General features: G+C 47.2%; 1 protein-coding gene across 2 annotated transcripts in view; it reads right to left on the reverse strand.

Moving 5' to 3' along the window:
* LOC147683385 (glypican-5-like) overlaps positions 1 to 21,503 on the reverse strand; it is a 1,567,690-nt gene that overhangs the window by 708,964 nt on the left and 837,223 nt on the right. Inside the window, exons 5-6 of one of the 2 annotated variants that reach the window (XM_086943807.1) lie at positions 18,633 to 18,692; positions 2,647 to 2,772 (exon numbers count right to left, since the gene is read on the reverse strand). In XM_086943807.1, coding sequence (XP_086799933.1) covers positions 2,647 to 2,772; positions 18,633 to 18,692 — 186 coding nt within the window. The remainder of the gene's footprint in view (positions 1 to 2,646; positions 2,773 to 18,632; positions 18,693 to 21,503) is intronic. The other variant, XM_086943808.1, reaches the window with a different exon arrangement.

The following is a 21,503-nucleotide window of genomic DNA, read 5'->3' on the forward strand; positions in this document are numbered from 1 at the left end:
AACTCGTCACCAGGTGTTGCATTATCCCCAGACCTGTAGCATGCAACTGACCATGCCACACACGGCGCTCTGTAGCGCACGTCTTTATTCTTCAGAGTGCAACCATGACTAACTGTGCGCCTTGCATCATGAACTTTATTAACCCCACTCAAGCGATTACGTCATTCTTCTACAGAGTACGCCATTGTTCTGCAGAGTCCATCAGGGACCAAAAGGGTCCGCTATACATATTTACAAGACACTACAGTAACATTTGTACTCATTAATTTCCAGTTTTGGTGATGGGGCATGAAGTTTTCCTTTTTCAGACTGAATATTTCACATCACTTGTAGATTATAATTGAGAGCCAGTGTGTGCTCTCAGATAAATTTACTTTGCTTACACAAATACAGTTTATTTGCTAAATGATCTCTTTTGTGTTCAGGATGTGTTTGATGTTTCCATAAATTAACCTGTTATGCAGATGCAGTGCTATACCCTATTTATCATAATACATACATTTGTTTTACTTTGTTATCATGATAACATGTTCTCAGATGTACGTATTCTTTTGTTGGCAGCATAAAACATGCATGCATATTGGAACTCTGACAGATGCAACACAAGCGTTGGACTTTTCAAGAAAGTATCTACTGTGCAATATTTTGATTACTTATAAAATATCTTGTGACTCTTTTTAATAACACTCGTAATGGAGGGCATAGCTTAACTCTGCTGTCGGTGTTTACATTGTATTGTATTGATATTAAAAGAACTCTTCCCATACCCCTTGTGATGGCATCTATTCAGGAAAGGGGGCGTGCTACTTCCAGGTTTAAGATTGTTGTAGACTATGATGATACTTCATTCTGGGATTTTTTTTCTGGACCAGCTAGCAGCAGAAGGCCAGACCTATTGACTTTACCATTTCTTATTGAATTCTGTATGGGTGCTCAACAAAAGACATACCTGGGAAAAAAGATATAGCACCACTCAATTAATCACTGGTAGCATTAGCCATGGTGCTTAACATATGCATGTTGATGGGGTTCCTTATGCTGTGTCTGGCAAGTGTTATGACAGAGCAAGACAGTGCATATTTGGAGCCACAGAAAAAGTACATAATAGATGACAGAATCAGAGAGTTATGTAATAAGGTTTGCAGCACACAGGCTGCTTTTTCCAAAAGTACCTTAGTGATGTGTGGAGTTTTCCAGCCTGGAGATGGGAAGACTCAAAAATGAGGGTGCTGATTGAGGGTTACCTTTTGAAACACCAAACCTCAGACCATGCACACCCATGCTCATATCTCTAGTTTAAGTTGTGCTACTTGATCTTGACAGTTTCATTTGCGTTAGCCTAATGGGATTGTATTGCTTTGTTATGCTCAATGTGCAATTATGAATTTACACTCTCATCCTGAATGTGTACCTTGATCCCTTAATAGTAGCTTCTTATTGTGAGGTATTACTATACAGACCTCCCTGGAAAGGGGGGGAATGTTCATGTAACTAGTCATCAATAATGTGAATATGCTGCAATTTACAGCATGCATTGTACCAATGTCTTCGTTGATTGGGTGCTGTATCACCTCAACGTTTTCAGAATCCATGGTAGTCCTCTCACGGGAAACAGCTTGTGTTGGCCTGAGCAACTGTATCTTTCTCCTGGGCTGGAAGCTGGTTGGGCCTCTAATGGCCGCTCACTCATTTAGTGATGCTTCCCAGCTTGCCCACAGCAGCACAATGAGTGAGGACATGAGTTATAAGTCCAAACCTCTTCTTTCTGAAAGCTCTTTGTCATTGTCGTTGTATGGTGTGTTGCGGTAGTGAATGGTATTAAGGTGGGGGGTGCTGTGTGCAATGATGAGAACATTTTTATTCAATCTTTTACATGTTTTGTAAAGCACTACCTTTCCTTGTAAGCACTATAAAGTGCTAATTGACGTAGCAAGGTGGGGTATGATGTGATGAGGTGTTGGGCAGCGAAGCCTGATGTGTATGTATACAGAGTAGGATGGGGAAAAGTTGATCAGAGTGGTGCTATGTGATTTGGTGTTGGGCAATGCACAAAAGGTATGACATGGTGTCAGGTGACAATAGTTTGCTGATACTTTGGTTCAAAAAAGGGCACAACCATGTAGGAATGATCTCCCTTGGCAGAATATCATGTATGGTGAGCATCGGCAGAATTTCATGTATGGCAGAGGCGTCATGGAAAAGAAGCCTGAGACACCTCAGCCCACCACAGAACAAGGCCATGTTAGTATTGCATTCAGAGGTAGAATATAATGAACTAGAATGCATGTCAGAAAAGAAAGAGGTGGTTATAAGGTGGACCAATGATTGTAGAAAAGTTTTCTTTCAGTGTTTAGTAAGGTGGGAGAAAGAACCAGATGCAGCTCAAACCACCGACTGTTCTAAATTCTTGAGATGCGACACAAAGAGTGTTTGATAGTTTCTCATCTTCTGAAACTTGAACTATCCAGTCGCAGACCTTCGCTGCTCCTGTTGACACACAATCATCTTACAGTAGAAAGATAACCAAGATAAGTATATGCTCTCCTAGATGGCTCTGTATGTTATGAAAGCTAGTTCCAAATGTTCAAAAACACAGGTCAGCAGATTGATACTCCCACCCAATGTACAATGAATCTTAATGCTTACCTTTCCACAACATCTTGTCCATTCCAGCAGGTGGAACTGTCCCTTACTACCAAGTCCCCATCACACAGCCGCTCGGCTATTGAAGCGTAAAATGTTCTCAGTCGTTTTATGCTGCTGATAAATTCCCTAAAATATAGGAATATTAAAAATGAAAACTAAATAATGTACCCTTTTTATCAAACATTAAAATAAGACCAGAACCCCATACAGAAACGTTGACCTGCATTTATTTAAAGAATGCATTTAGCTGTAAACACTTGGAAAATCTCTTTGATGATTTCTGAATCCTGCACTGAAGAATTTATTGTAAAGATCTTTTTATTAGAATCATGGTAAGCAATAAACCCCTACACGGCAAGATTAAAGATTGCATATCATTAAACATTACTCGCGTTCCCTCCTTCCCATTCCCCTGTGTCACAAACCAGGGTACCTGAGTTGTAGTCATGAGGAATAATTGAAGCAGAACCAGCTGGAGTGGGGGAAGTACAGGGGCCCCATCTATAGTCGTTCTATCTGCCCCATATTTTTTACCATTTCCAAGGACAACCCGGCCCTCATATATCACTTTCTAATTCACAATGCACCAGTCCATGTCCCACTTCCAGTCCCTCAGGTATGGTGCGGAGACGCCACGTTCCACAGACACACAATGTTGTATTTGGCTGTTGTCAGACCCAAGGTCATCCAGGTCTTCTCCATGTGGTTTAGGTTGGTTTCCTTCCAAATATTTAGCAGGCATCATTTAGCAGGGATTACCATCTCACTCCGGCATAGTTCATTCATGCAGGCCACCACCGACTCCCATAAATGTTGTATCACAGGGCAGCTAATAATACGAAAGAAGGTTCCCACCTGGCCATGCTGTCTACGGCAGGCTGCATCTGCTGCCCTGCCCATTTTTACAATGGTGGTACATTCAAGGTAAGACCTATGGAGAATTCTGAGCTGAGCTAAGTGAAAGCCAGCCTTAATCACTACCTCCCTTGGGGACGCCAGGGCTTTGGGTCATTCATCATCCTCCAAACCCCCCAGATCTTGGTCCCATTGTGCCTGCAGGTGTTAGAAGAGTGTGAGTTGTTGATCGGTTTTCGATACGTGAGGGAAGACGCCCTGCGAGACATGATGTCATCGTGCAACCTGTCCTCTAAAGGCGAAGCCTCAGGGAAGTTCACCCCCCAAGGAAGTGCCACTCAGAGTGCATGCCGTGTGTGCTGGTATTGGAAGGTCTCAGTGGGGGCTAGCTAGTGGTCTTGTTGCAAGTCAGTGAAGGGGATGAAGTCTCCTTACTACCAGTGGTCCCCCACTCCGGAGAGACCAATAAGGTCCCATTTTTCGTACCCTAGTTGTGTCCCCAGGGTGCCCAATTTGTCAGAGTCCTAGAGGGGAGTTGCCCGAGTCATCATGTTCCGCCAACCAATTACATTAAGTGTTGTATGCCAGAGTTTAACTGTGACCACTGTGGGCCATTGTAGAGTTATATGTCTTCGGCTGGTGTAGATGGTCCTAAGGTATCCCCTTGGTAGCATGACCTGTCGATCCCTACGATACATGGGTTCATCCACCGGGAGTTTAACACATTGATTAATGCCAGTGAGCTATGCTGCCCAGTAGTATTTTTAAAGTCAAGCAGGGCGATCCCTCCATCATATCATCCTCTTGTCAGTTTATTGAGTGCTATGCGTGCCCCCCCACCCATATCAGTGGTCCGACTTGGCTCTCTATGGCTTTGAAGTAGGTCACAGGGACCGTATGGGGTTCATTGGGCAGGGCGCTGAGGAAACAGGGCAAGGCCTTAATTTTGAATCGTGCAGCTCTACTGAGCAGAGATAATAGTAAGGACCTTCAGTGCTCGACATTGCTCTTTAATCGTGCCAATGGAGGCTGTGGGTTTTTATTATAGGACAGGTCATTGGTGACATGTATTCCGAAGTATTGAAACCCGTCTATAGTGATCTTAGCTTCGTACCCCTGGGGCAGTATGGGTGTCTGTCCATGCAGTACCTAGATTATGGATTTTGTCCAGTCAATAGTATATCACAAGTAGTGACAAAACAAGGTGAGTATGTGGATTATTCTGTTGATCGTAAATATCGGGTCTGCTACATAAAGCAGAATGTCATCCGCGTAAAGCAATTTTTTTTTCTATCATTGCTCGGTCCAATGCAGAACAAGGACCAGTGGATCGATCCTGATCTAGGCTACCAAGGGTTCTAGTATGAGAGCAAAGAGCAGAGGTGAGAGCGGGCAATCCTGTCTAGTACCACACTGGAACCCAAATACCCTCGAAGTACCCCCTTTGACGATGATCTGCACCAAAGGTTTGGTGCAGAGGAGCCATATCTATGCCATAAATCTCAGGCCAAAGCTCATGCTGGCCAGCACTCCAAAGAGAGAAGGCCATTCAACCATGTCAAAGGACATACGGGCATCCAACAAGAGGACTACGATGTTTTCCCGGAGTCTGACGGTCTGGCCCAAAACGCCATGGAAATGCCGTAAATTGAGAGCAGTGCTACGTCCCAGCATAAAGCCAGATTGAGCAGGATGAACAAGTTTATAGATGATTTGAATTAGCCGGGAGGGAATAGTTTAGCTAGGATTTCAATTTCGGTGTAAAGAAGCCAATATTTCTATACGGAGCACAGCTCTCTGGCGGTTTACCTCCCTTGCGAATGATGACTATGGAGGCCAACCATTGGTCTCTTGGGAGTAAGCACTGTTCCTGAGTGTCTTTGTACATACCCAACAGGTATGCTGTTGGGGCCTACCGCTTTGCCTGAATTTAAATCACGTAACGCCTGGATGATTTCTTCCTTGGTGGAACTGCCCTCCAGGAGCGCTCTGTCCTCACTCATGATGGTAGGGAGCCATATGTTGGCCAGAGGTTCACAGGATTTTTCCTCCCTAGTGTTCACAGCAGGGGAATATGGGTGGGGGTAGTATGTGGCGGGGGCTTAAGCTACTCCCTGTATTCCTCTCTCGCAGTTACCTTCATCAGTCTGGATTACCAGCACCCAGCAGTCCACCCACTCCCGCCTGTCAAGCCACGCAATGAGCTTACCTGCCTTATCCTCTACTTCATTAAGGCAATGTAATATTGCCCTATGTCTGGCCCTGATGGCTTCTGACGCCATGTATCTATATTCTTGTTTCTTGAGGCCCAGGGTATGTCTAGCGTCCACTTGACCCTGGTCCGTCAGTTTAGTCTACAGGTCAAGTATCTCCCTTTCAAGCACCTACAACCGGCTCTTTGTCCTTTCTGTGCCCTACTATTAAGGAGAGGCCCTGCTCCTTAATGGCTGCTTTGTAAACCTCCGACAGAGTCTGTGCGGAGTAAACTGAGGACTCATGTTCGGAGAAGTATCATTCTGTAGCCTTCAGGAGGCCCTCTTTAATGCTAAGAATTGTGAAATACCAGGGATTAAGTGTGATGACCCGGCGCTCATGTCTGTAGCCTAGGCCATCGATGGCCCCCAGCGGAGAGTGATCAGAAATGCCCCTGACTAACCGGCAGACTCTCAAAAGCAAGGGAGCTGGGGGCGTGGCCAACTGCCGAGCATGGCGGCAGCTTGAAGCGGGAGCTCCGTCAGGCAAACCGGCCCGCACTAACTATCCGCACTTCCATCCGCCTAATCACCCGCCCGAAGGGGCTACATCGGCTCAAGAACCCGAGCGGCGTTGATTACTTCAACCCCGGTGAACATCGGACGCCGGGAACGGCCCCTGTCAGAAACAGCGAAACGGGGCCTGCGCCAGCCTGACAGCACCGACCTCAGGTAGCCAGCGGACCCGGGCGGAAGTTCACCCTCCCCGGCCTGGGCGCCCTGACACCAGCCGGCAGCTGCTCCGCTTTACCACTGAGGCCACACAGTCACACTGTCCTTCCAGCGCCCGCCCCTGAGTGTACCGAGGGGTCCAGGGGAGCCGGAGCTAGCGGCGAGCGCCGCATGGTGAAGAAGCAAAACACAGCGGGAGCCTCCCTGCGCCAAGGACTGCGCCATACTTGGGGGATCCGAGTGCCAGTGACGCCGATTGCGCACCAAGGTGAGGGGGACTGCACCGAGACCCGGCCGCCTCCCTGCGCTACCGCCGGTCTGGGACTCACCCCGGCTTCACGGACAGGCGCGTGGGGGCACCGACATCCTGACACAGAGGCGGCGTGGAGTGGGGCTATCTGCAGTGCAACCAGCCTGGAGTAGGCGCCTTCTAGGTGCGGACGGTCCCGCACGATAGCCACTGCAGGGGTGCACGAAGGGGTTTGGAGGCACTACAAAAGGGGGGGACCCCCCCCTCGGGAACATACCCATCGTCGCACTTGGTGGCGCCACACTGCACGGAACCTTCATACACAGCCGCGCTGTGGCCTAACGAGCGCCTTCCAAAGAGCGACGGACTGACTGTCTCGAAGGCCGGCTGCGGCACCTCTGGCCCCAAGTGGACCACAAGAACCCCTTGGACTCAGTGGGGCACGAATTTATCAGCCGGACACCCGCAGGCCTTGCGTGGCCCAAAAGACGACAGTGTACCCAGGCGCGGAGCACGCATACCTCCGTCAGCAACGCGACATCATGGCCGGAAAGGGTACACGGAGCACGACGACACAGGCGAAGCTCGACAAATTCGCATACGGCCAAAATGGACATTCCCAGAGTGGCGGCCGCCACTCCACTGGTGCTCCTCCAGAAACGGGTGGCACTCCGAAAGTGACCCTTGAAGACGTAATGAAGACCCTCAACGAAGTCCGGACGACGGTGGGTTCCATCTCCTCCGAGGTCACGCTGCTTCGAGCTGACTTTCACAAAATGGCGGAAAGGGTCTCGCAAGTGGAAGTAGTCACGAAATCTCTTGTTGAGGACACCTCGGACCTGCAGGTGGCCATGGAGCGCATAGAAAGAGTCACTAAACAGCTGCAGGAGAAGCTCGACGATCAGGAAGGGCGCTCCAGAAGGAACAACGTCCGCATCCTAGGCCTGCCGGAATCGGAGGGTAAAGCTGCGATGGACTTATACGTTGAGGATCTGATCAAAACCCAGCTGAAACCTAAAGGCCTGTCTCACTTCTTTTCTGTTGAAAGGGCGCACCGAGTCCCTGGTGGGGCAGCCAAACCGGGCGCCACCCCGCGACCAGTGCTGGCCAGGCTCTTCAATTTTAGGGACAGAGACGCGATCCTACAAGCGGCACGGAACTCCCCGCCAGTAAAAATTCAAAACTCAACGCTGGCCTTCTTTCCAGACTACACGGCGGAGGTGGCCAGGCGCAGAAAATCTTTCATAGACGTAAAAAAAGCACTGCGGGACAGAGGCCTGCCATACTCCATGCTTTTCCCCGCCAAATTACGCATAGTGGCCGAAGGAAAGACGTGGTTCTTTGATACGCCGGAGGTGGCTCGAGAATGGCTTGATGGATGGAGACAGATGGGACAGCCACAGCGCCAGCACAGAGACCGACAGCACCATCGCAACGGGGGACAGACGGCACACCCATCAGGTACTCCCACGAACGAAGAGGGTGCGACGGCATTGGATTCGGATCTTGAAAGAGACCCACTTGACTCTGGACAACCAGTTAGGGGCTAATCGGAGTGATCTGCGTGGGGGACAACATGTTTATGAACACTTGGGACCTTGACGCTGATGGAGCTGAGTAGGGCGGGCATCGGCCGGTGCCTGTAGGGGTATCACCAACCCCACGAGCAAGTAAGATGGACGGGGACGGGATTAAGCACTCTGCCAAGTTGGGGATGCGGGCGGGTTTTCGTCCGTGGTGCAGGGGAGCAGGGAGGGGGCGGGGGGGGGGAAGTTGTATTGTTATGGTTGATATTGTTCTCAGTCATCACCGCTTCGATATGGATCATGGTCCCACTGCAAGCCGTACACTCCTGGTTTTCTATCACAGGTCTTCACACATGCGCTATGCTCCACCTTCACGCTTCAGAAACACTAGTCTTACCTCCACATGGCCCAACGACATGGAATCACACCCGCTGAAGGCGACTCGCGACTAACAGCGGTATCCCCTTTAAAATTGCTCACTTGGAATGTTAGGGGCCTGGGGGACAAAATTAAAAGGGGGTTGGTTCTCCAAACCATTAAACGTCACGGGCCAGACTTGGTGATGTTGCAAGAGACGCACCTGGCCGGGTCCACCTGCAAAGCACTTGACAGGCGCGGATATACCATGGCGACGCATGCGGAGTTCACCACGGGGTCCAGGGGCACTGGGATACTCCTCAAGAAAAACTCCTCTTTTATGATTGACAGCCGCAAAACGGACGACCAGGGTCGATTTGCGGCGATACACGGCCAATGGGAAGGGAAGCCCCTCAACGTGGTGTCAGTATACATTCCCCCGGCGCTACATTCCACAGCGCTGCCAGCGCTGGGTCAGTTTCTCATTGACCTCCCAGAGGGTGACATGATCATTGGCGGGGACTTTAACGCCATAACAGACCCGCTATTGGACACCTTTCCCATACGGGACCGGCAACGAGGAGCCGCCACACTTCCTGGTTTCCTGTCCGCATTGGGCCTCACGGATGTTTGGCGTCACTTGAACCCAACGGCAAAACAGTACACGCACTACTCATCTACACATAACAGTGTTTCACGCATTGACTACCTTTTCTTTTTGGGGGTGGGGCTGGGTTCAGTGGACAAACTTGAGATCCTACCTAGGGGTATATCTGACCACTCCCCAGTGTCCCTCCACATCACATCCAAGGAGCAGAAACGTGCCAGACTCTACCCAATATACCCCAACTATTTGCAGATCCCAGGTGTCAGAAAGAAGCTTAAACTGGCCTCATCGCACTACTTTACCGAAAATGCAGGGACGGTCTCCTCACCCTCAACACTTTGGGAGGCGTACAAAACAGTCCTGCGCGGCGCGGCAATAGCGACTATCACGGGGCACAAGCGAGACTCCAGAAAAGAACTCGCTCAATTAGAATTGGCTCTCCACACCGCGAATGTCGCCCACATGTCCGATCCCACCCCTGACACCGCGCATGCGCTACATCTCAAACAACAACAACACTTGGCCCACCTCACAACGGTGACCAAGGGACACTTGGCGAGCACTGCCAGCAGGATATATGATGTGGGGGACAAAGCCGGAAAAATGCTAGCATGGTTGGACAGAAGGGGTGGTTGCAACAGAGGCATTCAGAGGCTATACAATCAGGAGGGCCAGCTGCTGACACACCCTGAACAAATCGTACACACTTTAGCACGCCACTATCAGGAAATCTACACACCGATTAGGGCTGTCACGGAGCAGGAAGCGTTAGCATCACTCGACCAAATCACTGTCCCCGCACTTTCCCAAGAAGCGCAACAGGAACTGGACACTGACTTAACCGAAACTGAAATCCAATTGGCAATACAGTCGTTGCAATCTGGCAAGGCACTTGGTCCTAATGGGATACCCGTAGAATGGTACAAAGCATCAGCCCCCCTATTGAGCAAACCCTTGCTGGATATGTATGAAGAGAGTCTTGTTAAGGCTGCACTCCCTCTGGATCAGCGCACGGCCACCATAGTGGCCATCCCCAAACCTGACAAGCCACAGACACTATGCTCCTCGTACCGACCTATCTCCCTGCTCAACGTGGAGGCAAAGATACTTGCGAAACTCCTGGCTAGCCGCTTGACGGCACACTTGCATACCCTGATACACCCAGACCAATCAGGCTTCATGCCACATAGGAGCACAGCGCTGAATCTGCGGAGGGTGCATGGGGTCCTGGCGAGAGCACATCTCCTTTCCAAACAGGCAGTCATCCTATCCCTGGACGCCAAAATGGCGTTTGATCTTGTGGAGTGGGAGTACCTATTTGCAGTCCTGGCCCGCATGGGCTTCGGCCCGAAGTACATAGCATGGGTCCGGCTACTGTACAAGTCGCCAATGGCACAGGTGGTCGCGAATGGTCACATCTCTAAGCCCTTCCCATTAGGACGCGGAACGAGACAAGGGTGCCCGCTATCGCCCCTACTATTTGCGCTGGTGCTTGAGCCGCTGGCCATCCTGCTTAGGGCAACGCCACTGTTTCGGGGACTCACTTGGGAGGACGGATGGGAAGACAAAGTGTCACTGTATGCAGATGACATGCTGATATATATGACCGATCCCAACGAAGGTATCCCTGCCCTGTTGACCCTGTGCGACGAGCATGGGAAGGCGTCTGGCTACACCCTAAACTGGTCCAAATCTATAATCTTCGTACTCAGGGGCCCAGGACCGACACTGCGAGATGACTGCCCCCTACAATTGGCATCCGGCTCATTTAAATACCTGGGCATTGTTATCACCACTAATGCGACGGACTTTTATAACGCAAACCTGGTGCCACCACTGGCACGTCTCCGTGCAGACGTTAAATACTGGGCCACCCTGCCATTAACCCTCCTTGGACGAGCAGCATTGTACAAAATGATGGCTCTCCCTAGATTTCTTTATGTGTTGGAGAATACTCCTCATGTGGTGGCCCCACGCTACTTCCAACAGGTCGCCGCACTTGTGTCTGCTCTACTGTGGAACAATGGCCCAGCTCGTATAGCTCACGATAAATTAGTTAAAAGCTGGTACGAAGGAGGGATTGCACTACCCAACCTTCAATTGTATTATTGGGCCTCCCAGCTTAAGATAATAAATCAATGGATCCACGTCCCGCGGGGGGACCCCGCATACCAAGCGGACTGGTCACAGTTGGGGACGGACGGCATGCTCGCGGTGCTATACAATCGCGCACGGGCCCGGAAACTGATCGGACCGACGTTGCACACGGTATCCCTGTGGCATGCAGCACAGTCACGACTCGGGTGGCAGGGGAAAATCACAAACATGACGCCATTGTGGGACACGAAATCGCTAGGAAACTTAAGAGCCAGTAAGGGTTTCGCACAATGGGACCAAATAGGAATTTCGGTTGTAGGAGACCTTTGGGATAAGGGCTCGGTGGTCGCATTCTCACAATTGCGGCAACAGTATGGTATGGGGCCCAATGAAACATACAGGTATGTGCAAATCCGGCACGCCCTACTGCACGCAATCCCTCCTGACACAATACTCCCGGAATCCTCTCCACTGGAGGACAGGTTGCTAACTGACTTTATGGAACAGAAGGCAACCTCCCTTACATACAAAAAACTAGTTAATAACCTACCAGACCCCACACAGAAGCTCCGAGAGAGATGGGCGGGGGAACTAGGGGATATGGACGACACGGAATGGAATGAGGCGTTGGCCTCACCAAGGGAGGTGGGCATCTCAGCTAGGTTTAGGCTGGTTCAGCTCAAGATCCTACACCGCACCTACTATACCAGAACACTTTTGCACAGGATACAGAGGACACCACACCCCTTCTGTCTCAGGGGCTGCGGGGAGGAGGGGACCCTGCTTCACACACTATGGGAATGCCCATTACTCCAAGAGGTATGGAAACAGATTATGCGAACAGTCTCCCAGGCCCTTGAGATATCGCTCCTGCCTGAGCCCCGCAAATGTCTGTTAAACATTTGGGATCCTACTGACCTGAACAAATATGAACAGTTGTGGGCCACGTTAGCTATGACAGTGGCAAAAAGAGACATAGCGCAAAAATGGGGTGCTCCGGACTTGCCGACAGTGTCGGGCTGGGTTAGAAATATGGACCTCCTCATGGTGAGGGAAAGGGCAGTGTATGTGTTGCGGGCCTGTCCGCGTAAATGGAATAAAGTATGGACACCATGGAATAAATATAGGGGAGAACCATGTGACCCGTTGCCGGAGGATGAAGATCTGGAGTCAGAGGAGGAAGACGATTAAGGGGGACGGACTGATATGAGACACTCTGATTTGTGAGGGGGTGGAGGGAGCGGCAACTGTAAACTCTGAACAAATGTATGGGCTCTGTGCAGTGGATGACACCTGTATATGAAAGGACACAACTTTATACGGTGGTGATGACATTAGTTAAGTTCTTTTGTAGAAATCATTTTCCTTCCATACGTAGAAATCACTGAGAACTAACTGCAGTTTTTAATAGGTGGGCGAAATACGAACTGGATCCGAGTATGGAATGTTGAACTATGCGATTCTGTAAGGAATTCTATGCAATTCTTTCCTCTTTATACGTTATGAAAATTAATCTTGAACACCAATCTGTCCTGTAATTTAACCATCTATGCAGACATAATGAGACGATATGTAACAGATGCAAACAGTGAAAATGACGAAAATAACTTCTACGTCTATTTGTCAATAAAGTTTTTCAAAAAAAAAAAAGCAAGGGAGCTGATATGCCAGGGTGAGGATATAGTTGATGCACGAAAGACTACCGTGGGCCACTTAGCGGAATGTGTAGTGTTGTGTCATAGGATTGAGGGCATGCCAAGCGTCCACAAGGCCAGGGGCCGCAAGGAAGTCTATAAGCGGATGGCAAGGGAATGTTGTCTGTTTGAGGGGCCAGCGGTCTTTAACATCACAGAGGGCCATGCTGAAATCTCCTCTCATCAGCAGCTCCCCGTCTGGCAGATGGAGTAGGAAAACACTCACCTCAGGAATAGTAGTGTTGTATAGACATTGAGGAACATAAGCAGAAAGTATTTGCCGTGCGTATCAGACCAGGTGTGGTGGAGAGTAAGGGGCAGCATCCTTTTCACTAGTATTCCTACTCCTCCTGAGAGGTAGTGTAACCCACGTGGGCAACCATTTTGTACCCCCATCTCTCCTTATACCTACAGGCATTACCCATTAGGTGTGTCTCCTGGAGGAGTACAACATCCTAGTAGTGTTGTTTTATGTATTGCAGTGCCACCCCTCATTTAATTTTGTCCCTTACCCCATTTGCATTCCAGGACATAATTCAGATGTGCACATTGTCTATCCCGATGGCCATATGTGTAGGCAGGTCATGGGCGCATCCCTCCTTCCCATCACCTTAGTGTAGTCAGGCAGTTAGACTGGGAATGTGTGTCGAGTGTCATGCAGCCATGATAGTGAAAGTGTGGTGTAAAGTGCTTGCTGTAAACCAAACAAAACAATAGAAGAAACAAGGTCCCCAAACATACCCCCCACCCTGCCTCCCTGCGTAGCGTAATTTTAACTGCCCGGCCCACCGAACATTGCAGATTGCCTGTCGCACCACACCAACATCCAACTTATAGCTGGTAACTGCTATCACCATTAGCCCCCATACCATGATCTCCCATGTCCAGTAGAGGCAAATGATTGCTATGTTCCACAGTCACAGGTGCAAAGGGCAAGTCTTAGGTCACTGCCTTTGTTCATAATACACATGATGAATTGCTAAGTCTCTGACCTCACCCATCTCCTTTGAACCAGTCTCTGCGGGATTCCTGCTCAGACACTTGACGTTCTTGATGTTGCAGCGAGTTTCTCGGTCTCTGCTATCGCAGCTTGGTGGGTCCGCACTAATGATGCAGTGCATTGTTTTCCTGTCACTGAGGTCAGGTATGTTCTAGGACATTCTCCCCCCCCCCAACTAGCCTCCTACCATCTAGTCAGTCTTTCCATTTGCTATCACTCACAGTTGAGCAGGAAACGGCATAGAATATTTGATCCCACTAAGGGCCCTTTTAACTTCTACAAAACTGCAGCACATCTTCTGGACTCTGAGCGTAAAGTCATAGAAGAAGGTGATTGTGGTGTTGTTGAGTTTGATTGGTGGGGCGCTGCAAGCTGTTTGGAGGATTGCGTCTCAGTCCGGGTAGTTGAATATATTTGCAATGACTGGATGTGGTGACGCACCTGGATTCAGGGGGCTTCCCGGAACTCGAGGAGCTCACTCGAAAGAGAAATAGTTTGAGAGGCCCTTGGTTTGCAACTGTTTGAGTATAAGGTCCTCAAAAAAAATGTCTACTGCAGGTCCCTCGGAACTCTCTTGCACCCCAATTACACAAACATTGTTCCTCTGTGAGCAGTTCTCAACGTCTTCTAGCTTTTCCCCAGTACATCCCAGATCTTGAAAGGTCCCCTCAAGACACATATCAGTAATATCCAACTGCATGAAATACCACAGCCACGCTTTAATACACTTTGACTGTGGTATTTCATGCAGTTGGATATTAGTGATATGTTTCTTGATTGACTATTGGCTTTTCTGTGAAGATGTATACAGGACCTTTCCAGAGTGTGCTTTTAAGATGCGCTTACTTTTCACGTCATAATTTGAAAAGAGTTTGGTCAGACCGTAGGAGTATCACGGATGCCACGATATGGAATACAAGTAAGTGTCCCTACACAGGAGTTTGTATATTGCAACCATGATCATATCGAGAGTGTTAGTTTATAAGGATTCATTGCTGGCTTTATGTTGTTTCACATACCTTGTAGATAATTTGACCCAAATCTAACTCGGATATTGGTAAGATGTGGTTGCACTCACGTGGTGATGGCTGAAACACATTGAGAATGCTGTTCTATTACCTAATGTAGGTTTTGTTCCTTATTTTCAGCATGATTTATATGCTAGCGTTGGCATTCAATGTGGAGCTCAATTGCGTGGAAGCAAGGAATCAATTCAGAAATACTGTAGATAGTGGGCTACAGGTCTAACACTGGGTGCTTCATACTGTGTTTTGGTCTGGATTTGTTGCATGGTACTTCAGGGTGCTTTTTAACTAATTTTTAACCATGGTTCAATTGGGAGATGCACTTGGTTTTGCACTTGGTAGTGGTCCTGTCACTTGAAGCTGCTTTGATTGTGGGCACGCGATTCATAAACTAGCTGGATGTATTGCTCTGCTTCCACAGGATTTACTAGTTTGGGTTTATATCAGTACTTGCAGGATTAATTTCTTCTCAACGCTGAGTCCTGAGGGTGGTTTTGTGGATCTAGCGGGCCATTAGAGACCAAAATATAGACAATTCATCCTCCTTAACACTAATTGTTACAATTTGTGTTATTCACAGTTCCATTTTGATTACCTGAATGTTTAAAAATTGATTTGATGGGATCCGTGATTTTGTTGAACTGTTTTTGTTAAGAGGATTAACTGCACTTCCATAAATCCCTATATTGAATACAGAGCAGAAAATCAGAATGATTGTATGGTGGTGCTAGTGTTAACATTTGCATGTGCTCATGCCTGCTTTGAATTTCGATGTATATAATGTGGCTTGCACTAATGATTTGTACAACTTAACCAATGAAATATGAAAAAATATAATATTTATGTTTTCTCATCAGTATGCCTGGAACTGTACTTATAAGTCAATATTTGGAGATAATTAATAGGATCACTGAAGTGGCCAGTGGAAAGTTGAAAAAATGTATTAGAGAAACAATTACTCAGGGAATATTTTGTGTGAATTAACTATTATACCCAATTCCTTGGAGAAACTTGGATTGCCCTACTGTGTTATACAACTTTATAAAAGTGGCATTTTCAGAATTGTAATTTAAAATTCGACTACACCATAAATTAGGATTTTAAATTAGGATTCTAGAGACACCAAACTTGAATCAGTTATATCGTCCTATTTGGAATTTATGCTTATAAAATGTAATCAGGTAATTCCAATGTTATCCTATGTGAGATACAAGCTTGCTGTAGTGAAAAATTAATTTAAGAGTTTTTCACTATCAGGACATGTAAAATTTAAAAGTACATGTCCTATGACTGTCGCTGGCCTACCCAATGGGTGACATATTTATTAAAAAGGAAGGTTTGGAACCGGCAAAAGGTTTATTTGTCAAGGTGAACATGGCAGTTTAAACTGCACACAGGCTCTGCAATGGCGGGCCTGAGACATATGGAAAGGGCTACTTAAGTGGGTGGCACAATCAGTGCGGCAGGCCCACTTGTAGCATTAATTTTAAAGGCCCTTGGCACATGTAGGGAACTGTACTAGGGACTTTTAAGTAAATTGAATATGCCAATTGGATCTGAGCCAATATCACAATGTTTAGAGGCGGGAGCACATGCACTTTAGTACTGGTTAATGGTGGCAAAGTGCTTCGAATCCTAAGGCCAGCCAAAACAATTCAACACAACGTGGAAGGTAAAGCAAAAGGTTTGGGAGTGACCATGCAGAAATGGCTATTTTCAAAATCCATGTTTAGTGATCATTATCAAATGGTTTAGAAAGCAGAAGGTTGCAAGTATGGTATATTTTGTTGCAGTATTGCTCTCAACGTTTTACTGTGAGAGCATCCCAGTATATTCTGCTTTCCTCACACAGAGTTTCTGAGCCCCGCGGTAAGGCAGACTTTCCCCACACACCTGCAATACCAGGGTCAGGAATCTTTCACAAACTCCGATGCAGGCACATGTCTTCATCCCTATTCATTTATTTGCTTACGGCAACCCATATTGCTAGATGAGCAACCTCCTGGAGGCACAGCCAGACTAGGAACTGAAACCAGCCTTGGCAATCAGCTTGACCGGCACCCAAGGGGCAGGGGGGCGGGTGCGAGTGGGAAGTACCACTCCCTCTGTCGCTTTTGTTACAGGCGGCCGATATTGCATCACTGTGGCAAAACCGGCCACCTGTAACAAAACTGGCCCCCAGGGGTCCAAAACTGGCCCCACCCTTCCGGCCAGGGAAATGCTCAGTGCCTGCTATGGCCAGTTAGGCCCTCCCTTGAAGGCCTGTGGGGAACTCTTCTTCACTTACCTGCTTTCCCATCAGCTCCCAAATCCTGTTAGCTATACCATTCACAGGGTGAGAAAAGGTTGTTCACAATTTGTTTGAGTGAATGTTATTAGGTTGCATCTGCGCTGGTTATACAAAAGACAGTCGTTTTTTTTCCAGATAGAAGGTAGTACACAAGTCTACACAAGCCCCACCAGGACGGACAATTTCTAATAACAGCATGTCTTTTACTACAGTGCAGCTCTTGGCAGGCAAAATAGAACACTCACTCCATTCAATGATGACACGATTAGTTGAAACGGTATACTCACACATATGTAGTACATTGTAAGAGCATACAATTACTAATCCAATATCTGGTACAGAAGGAGGAGGCCCAACAAAGGAAATCCTGCACACCAAACACCAACACAACATTTAGTAACTTCGCTGACGGCATTTGGGAACCCCAGTGAAAGTGGGTTGAGACGTAACATAATAAAACATAACAAAATGAAAACCTCAATGGGACATATTCCTATCCTCACATTGAATACATAAAACGATCTTAACCAGATATTGAAATTTGAATAAAGTGTAATGTTAAAACGCAGATGCAAACTAAGATTTTTTCTACATTTGATTTTACTTGTGTTGGGCAAAAACGTTTGCTTTAAAAAAAAAATTTTAAACAATGCATACGCATGCATTTATGCAAACATGGCTTTTCAATCAGCCCTCTTCAACAATTGGTTTGTTACAGAGTCATTCACATTTTACTTCTACCCACCAAAGCAAATACATGGTGCATGGATCAGCCCACTTCAGCTATTTAGGCCCTTTTGCATGAGTGTTTGCACAATATTGTCATCCATATGGAAAATGGCCTCCTTCAGTGCGAGGTTGGCCACTTTTTTAAACATATGTTCTTTTGTGGGGGCCGAACATCTATCCAGATATTACTCTCTTGCTGCCACTTGCATCTCACACAGGCACTGCAGTGGTGCTCATTTTTAAATGGGCTTCAAGCCCTTGTAAGCACAAGCATCCATGTGTACATACATATAGAGTGCCATCTTTCAATGATTTTTACCAAAGTATTGCAAAAAATATTCCAAGATGGCTGTTTGTGGATGCTATGATGTGCAAATGGAATGATGGTGGCCATCTTTGAATGTCTTTCGCTACACTTTAGTAAACGAGCATTCAAAGCAAACAGGCTTGGAAAGCCAGTAGTTTGCCAAAAGCCAGATTATTGGCTTCGTCAGTTATTTTAATATAATGCACACAGTGAATGAGCACTGCACTCGAACTCTAGAAATGTTACTGTATACAACAGGGTATTAGTTACAGGCTGTGGGAATCATGCAGGCACAGCAAAGCAAGCCCTTCTTTTTCAGTCTTACCGAGATATTTTTTTCAAGCTTCTGGGCTTGTCGTTCTTGGAAGCTTTCAGAGGCAGAGAGCTGCGAAAGGTCGGAAGGTAAAAGTCGCCAATCAATACAGAGAAAGAGAGGAAGGCGCAGGCAAATACGAGGAGAAACGTGAAACAATGGGATGGGAAGGGAAAAAAAGAAACAAAAAAATAGGAACAGATTATTTGAAAGAAGGTTTTCAAGCACATGCGCAGTTTAACAGCAAAGATAAAGAACATGTCAGGAAAGCAGTGCAGATAGGAGCAAAATTAGGAGCCAATAAAAACAATACTTCGATTAATTGCAAAATAAAGACAATCAAGCACAATTCCAGTGTTTATATTTTGAATCAGTAAAAGACATTGGCGTTAAATATCAAACACTGCTAATCTTTTAATGACATAGTATAAATGTATGTATTGTGTGTACACTTAAAAGTCATATTAGGTAATCACCCGAAATGACGGTGAACAACCAACACTGATAAGCTTCGAATATTTTCAACATGTCGGGCTCTCCTTAGAATCATTTTGACCTTCTGTTACAAGAGTAAGGCCCCAAATTAATGTTGATGGGGTGACCCTCCAAGCAAACATTTCTAACCCTGAAAAATTACATATTCATTAGAAACAAGCTTGAAAACCAACTGGCTTAACCCTTCCTGTAACCTTTGTAGGGATAGAGGCATGCAGACAACGATGAGCAACCAATGCTGATGAGTCCCAAACACTGATGATCCACAAATGACGCCGACTCGCTGCAAGTGCTGATAACCATACCTGCCAACTCACACGGTCCCTCCGTGTGGCACACGATATCGGCTCCCATCACACGGTATCCAGGCGAGGAGCCGATATCACACAGTGGCAGGTAAAACAAGTTGAAAAACACTGTAAACAGTGGTTTTCCAGCTCGTCTTACAAGGCTTTGAACTGCCAACGTCAATTAAAGGTTATGAAAACACCCCAGGACATCGGCACCAGCCTCAGCCAGCTTTAGTGTGGGAGGTGAGGGCTTGGGGGCCGGGTGGGGTTCAAAAGTGACTTATAGTTACTTATCGGCACGAGGTCCTGCCCCCTTGAGGCCCTGCCTCTCCTCACATGGTGAGATCTTCAAATTGGCAGGTATATGACAACCCACAAATGCTTCATAAGCACAGTACACTGATAAATAGCAACAAGGACGAGGCGCAAACATTTATAAGCGACAAACTTATAAAACTATAGATGAGTAACTAAATAATGATGATGTTTATCATTGAGGGGTTCTGAGTTACATCAAATAAATGAGAGCAAAGCTTGAGCTGTCTATGACATCATCCAGAATCCAAGGTGAAAAACATCCTAATTATTCACAGTTTAGCCATCTATAATTTTATGTTATGTATGGCCTTCAAATTAATCTGAATAATTTGGAAACCATATATAACATGTAAAAAAAAATTATTTTTTAAATTGCCTCTTGCCATCTACCCCCAAGCTTCAGCTCCCCAACAGAACCCTCCAAGCAAATTAGCGCTTTTGTCCTCCCATTCCTCCCTAACATGGCTGACCTCTATCACCCCTGACCTAGTACAAGAGGCGGCATGACCCACCCCACTTCCAGTTCAAGTACCAAGCCTCAACACCCAGCAGCATGAAGCCGATAGCCAAACAGGAAAGGGAGGAAATTTGAACTCATGTGGTGAGGAAGACTACGCTTGGAGTAATGAAGATTACTGGTAAGTAATTGTGGCATTACCCTCCCCCTCCCAAATACCTATCCTTCTGCCACCCACCCTCACCACAGTCTGCCCTATCCCACCACCTCCCAGCCCAAAGCTGACTTCTCCAGTCACACTGAAAGTGGAGTGGCAGCGCAGTGATAATGGGGGGCTCTGTGTGAGCCACTTGTCAGATCTGGTTCATTTCTCCACTCAGTGAGACTCAGTCGAGACCATTGACGTCAATTATGGGTTGTCGGGGGTCACAACTGCGACTCCCAAGGCAACCTGTTGCGACCCTGCCTTGTTTGCGACCTCTTGTTCCACATGACCATTGTCAGGACACTCAGTATACTGTTGTCATTTAAATATTTTTAATTACTATGACTTCTTTCCATACATAAAATTGTTGTGTGGATGGCCTCAGACATGAAGGGTAGCAGCCGTGCCAGCATTAAAAAGATGGTGCTGCGGAGTGCATTTGCAACATGCACTTACTGGTGAGCATCAGTCTGCACACGTGTGGTGTACATCGTAGTATCTTCAGCTTGATATGTATTTTAAATATTGCTACCAGAAGGCGCAGAGCCTGCTGCAGTTACCCTGAGCCCTGCGTTTGTGATTTTCAGCACCATTATTAGAGCTGGAGTACGACGGTGGTGACACAGATGTGGCAAGTGTGTCCCATCCTAACTCTGCAGTAGCGCCCGTTCACCTAGCGCCGCACTGCTAATACCCACACAGTTAGACTGTGGAGCAAGGAATAGCATATAACATTTAGGGGCATATTTATAAGGGAAGTGGCAGAGTGAGGCATTAGCCGTCCTGGTTTAACGCCTCACTCCGCCGCTTCATACATTTACAAGAATATGGTGCAGCCCTGCATTTCCCTCTGCGCTACACTTAGCAGCCTGGCACCAACGCAGGCACCCGTGCACCATAGTGCAAGTGTGGGTGTGTGCAGGGGAAGATTCCCCTTCCTGCACATAATCAATCTTTAAACGCCGGTTTGTAACTTCTGTGTGTGCTTCTGAATGCAGCACACATAGAAGTTGCAAAGCAGCATTTAATAAAATGATTGTTTATGTGCAGGAAGGGGGACCTTCCTGTACATAAACAATCATTGGCCTTTTGCTGTTTTCATGTGTGCTGCACAACGC

The sequence above is a fragment of the Lissotriton vulgaris genome, chromosome 11 (genome assembly GCF_964263255.1).
Source record: "Lissotriton vulgaris chromosome 11, aLisVul1.2, whole genome shotgun sequence".
In the NCBI taxonomy this organism is placed as follows: Eukaryota; Metazoa; Chordata; class Amphibia; order Caudata; family Salamandridae; genus Lissotriton; species Lissotriton vulgaris.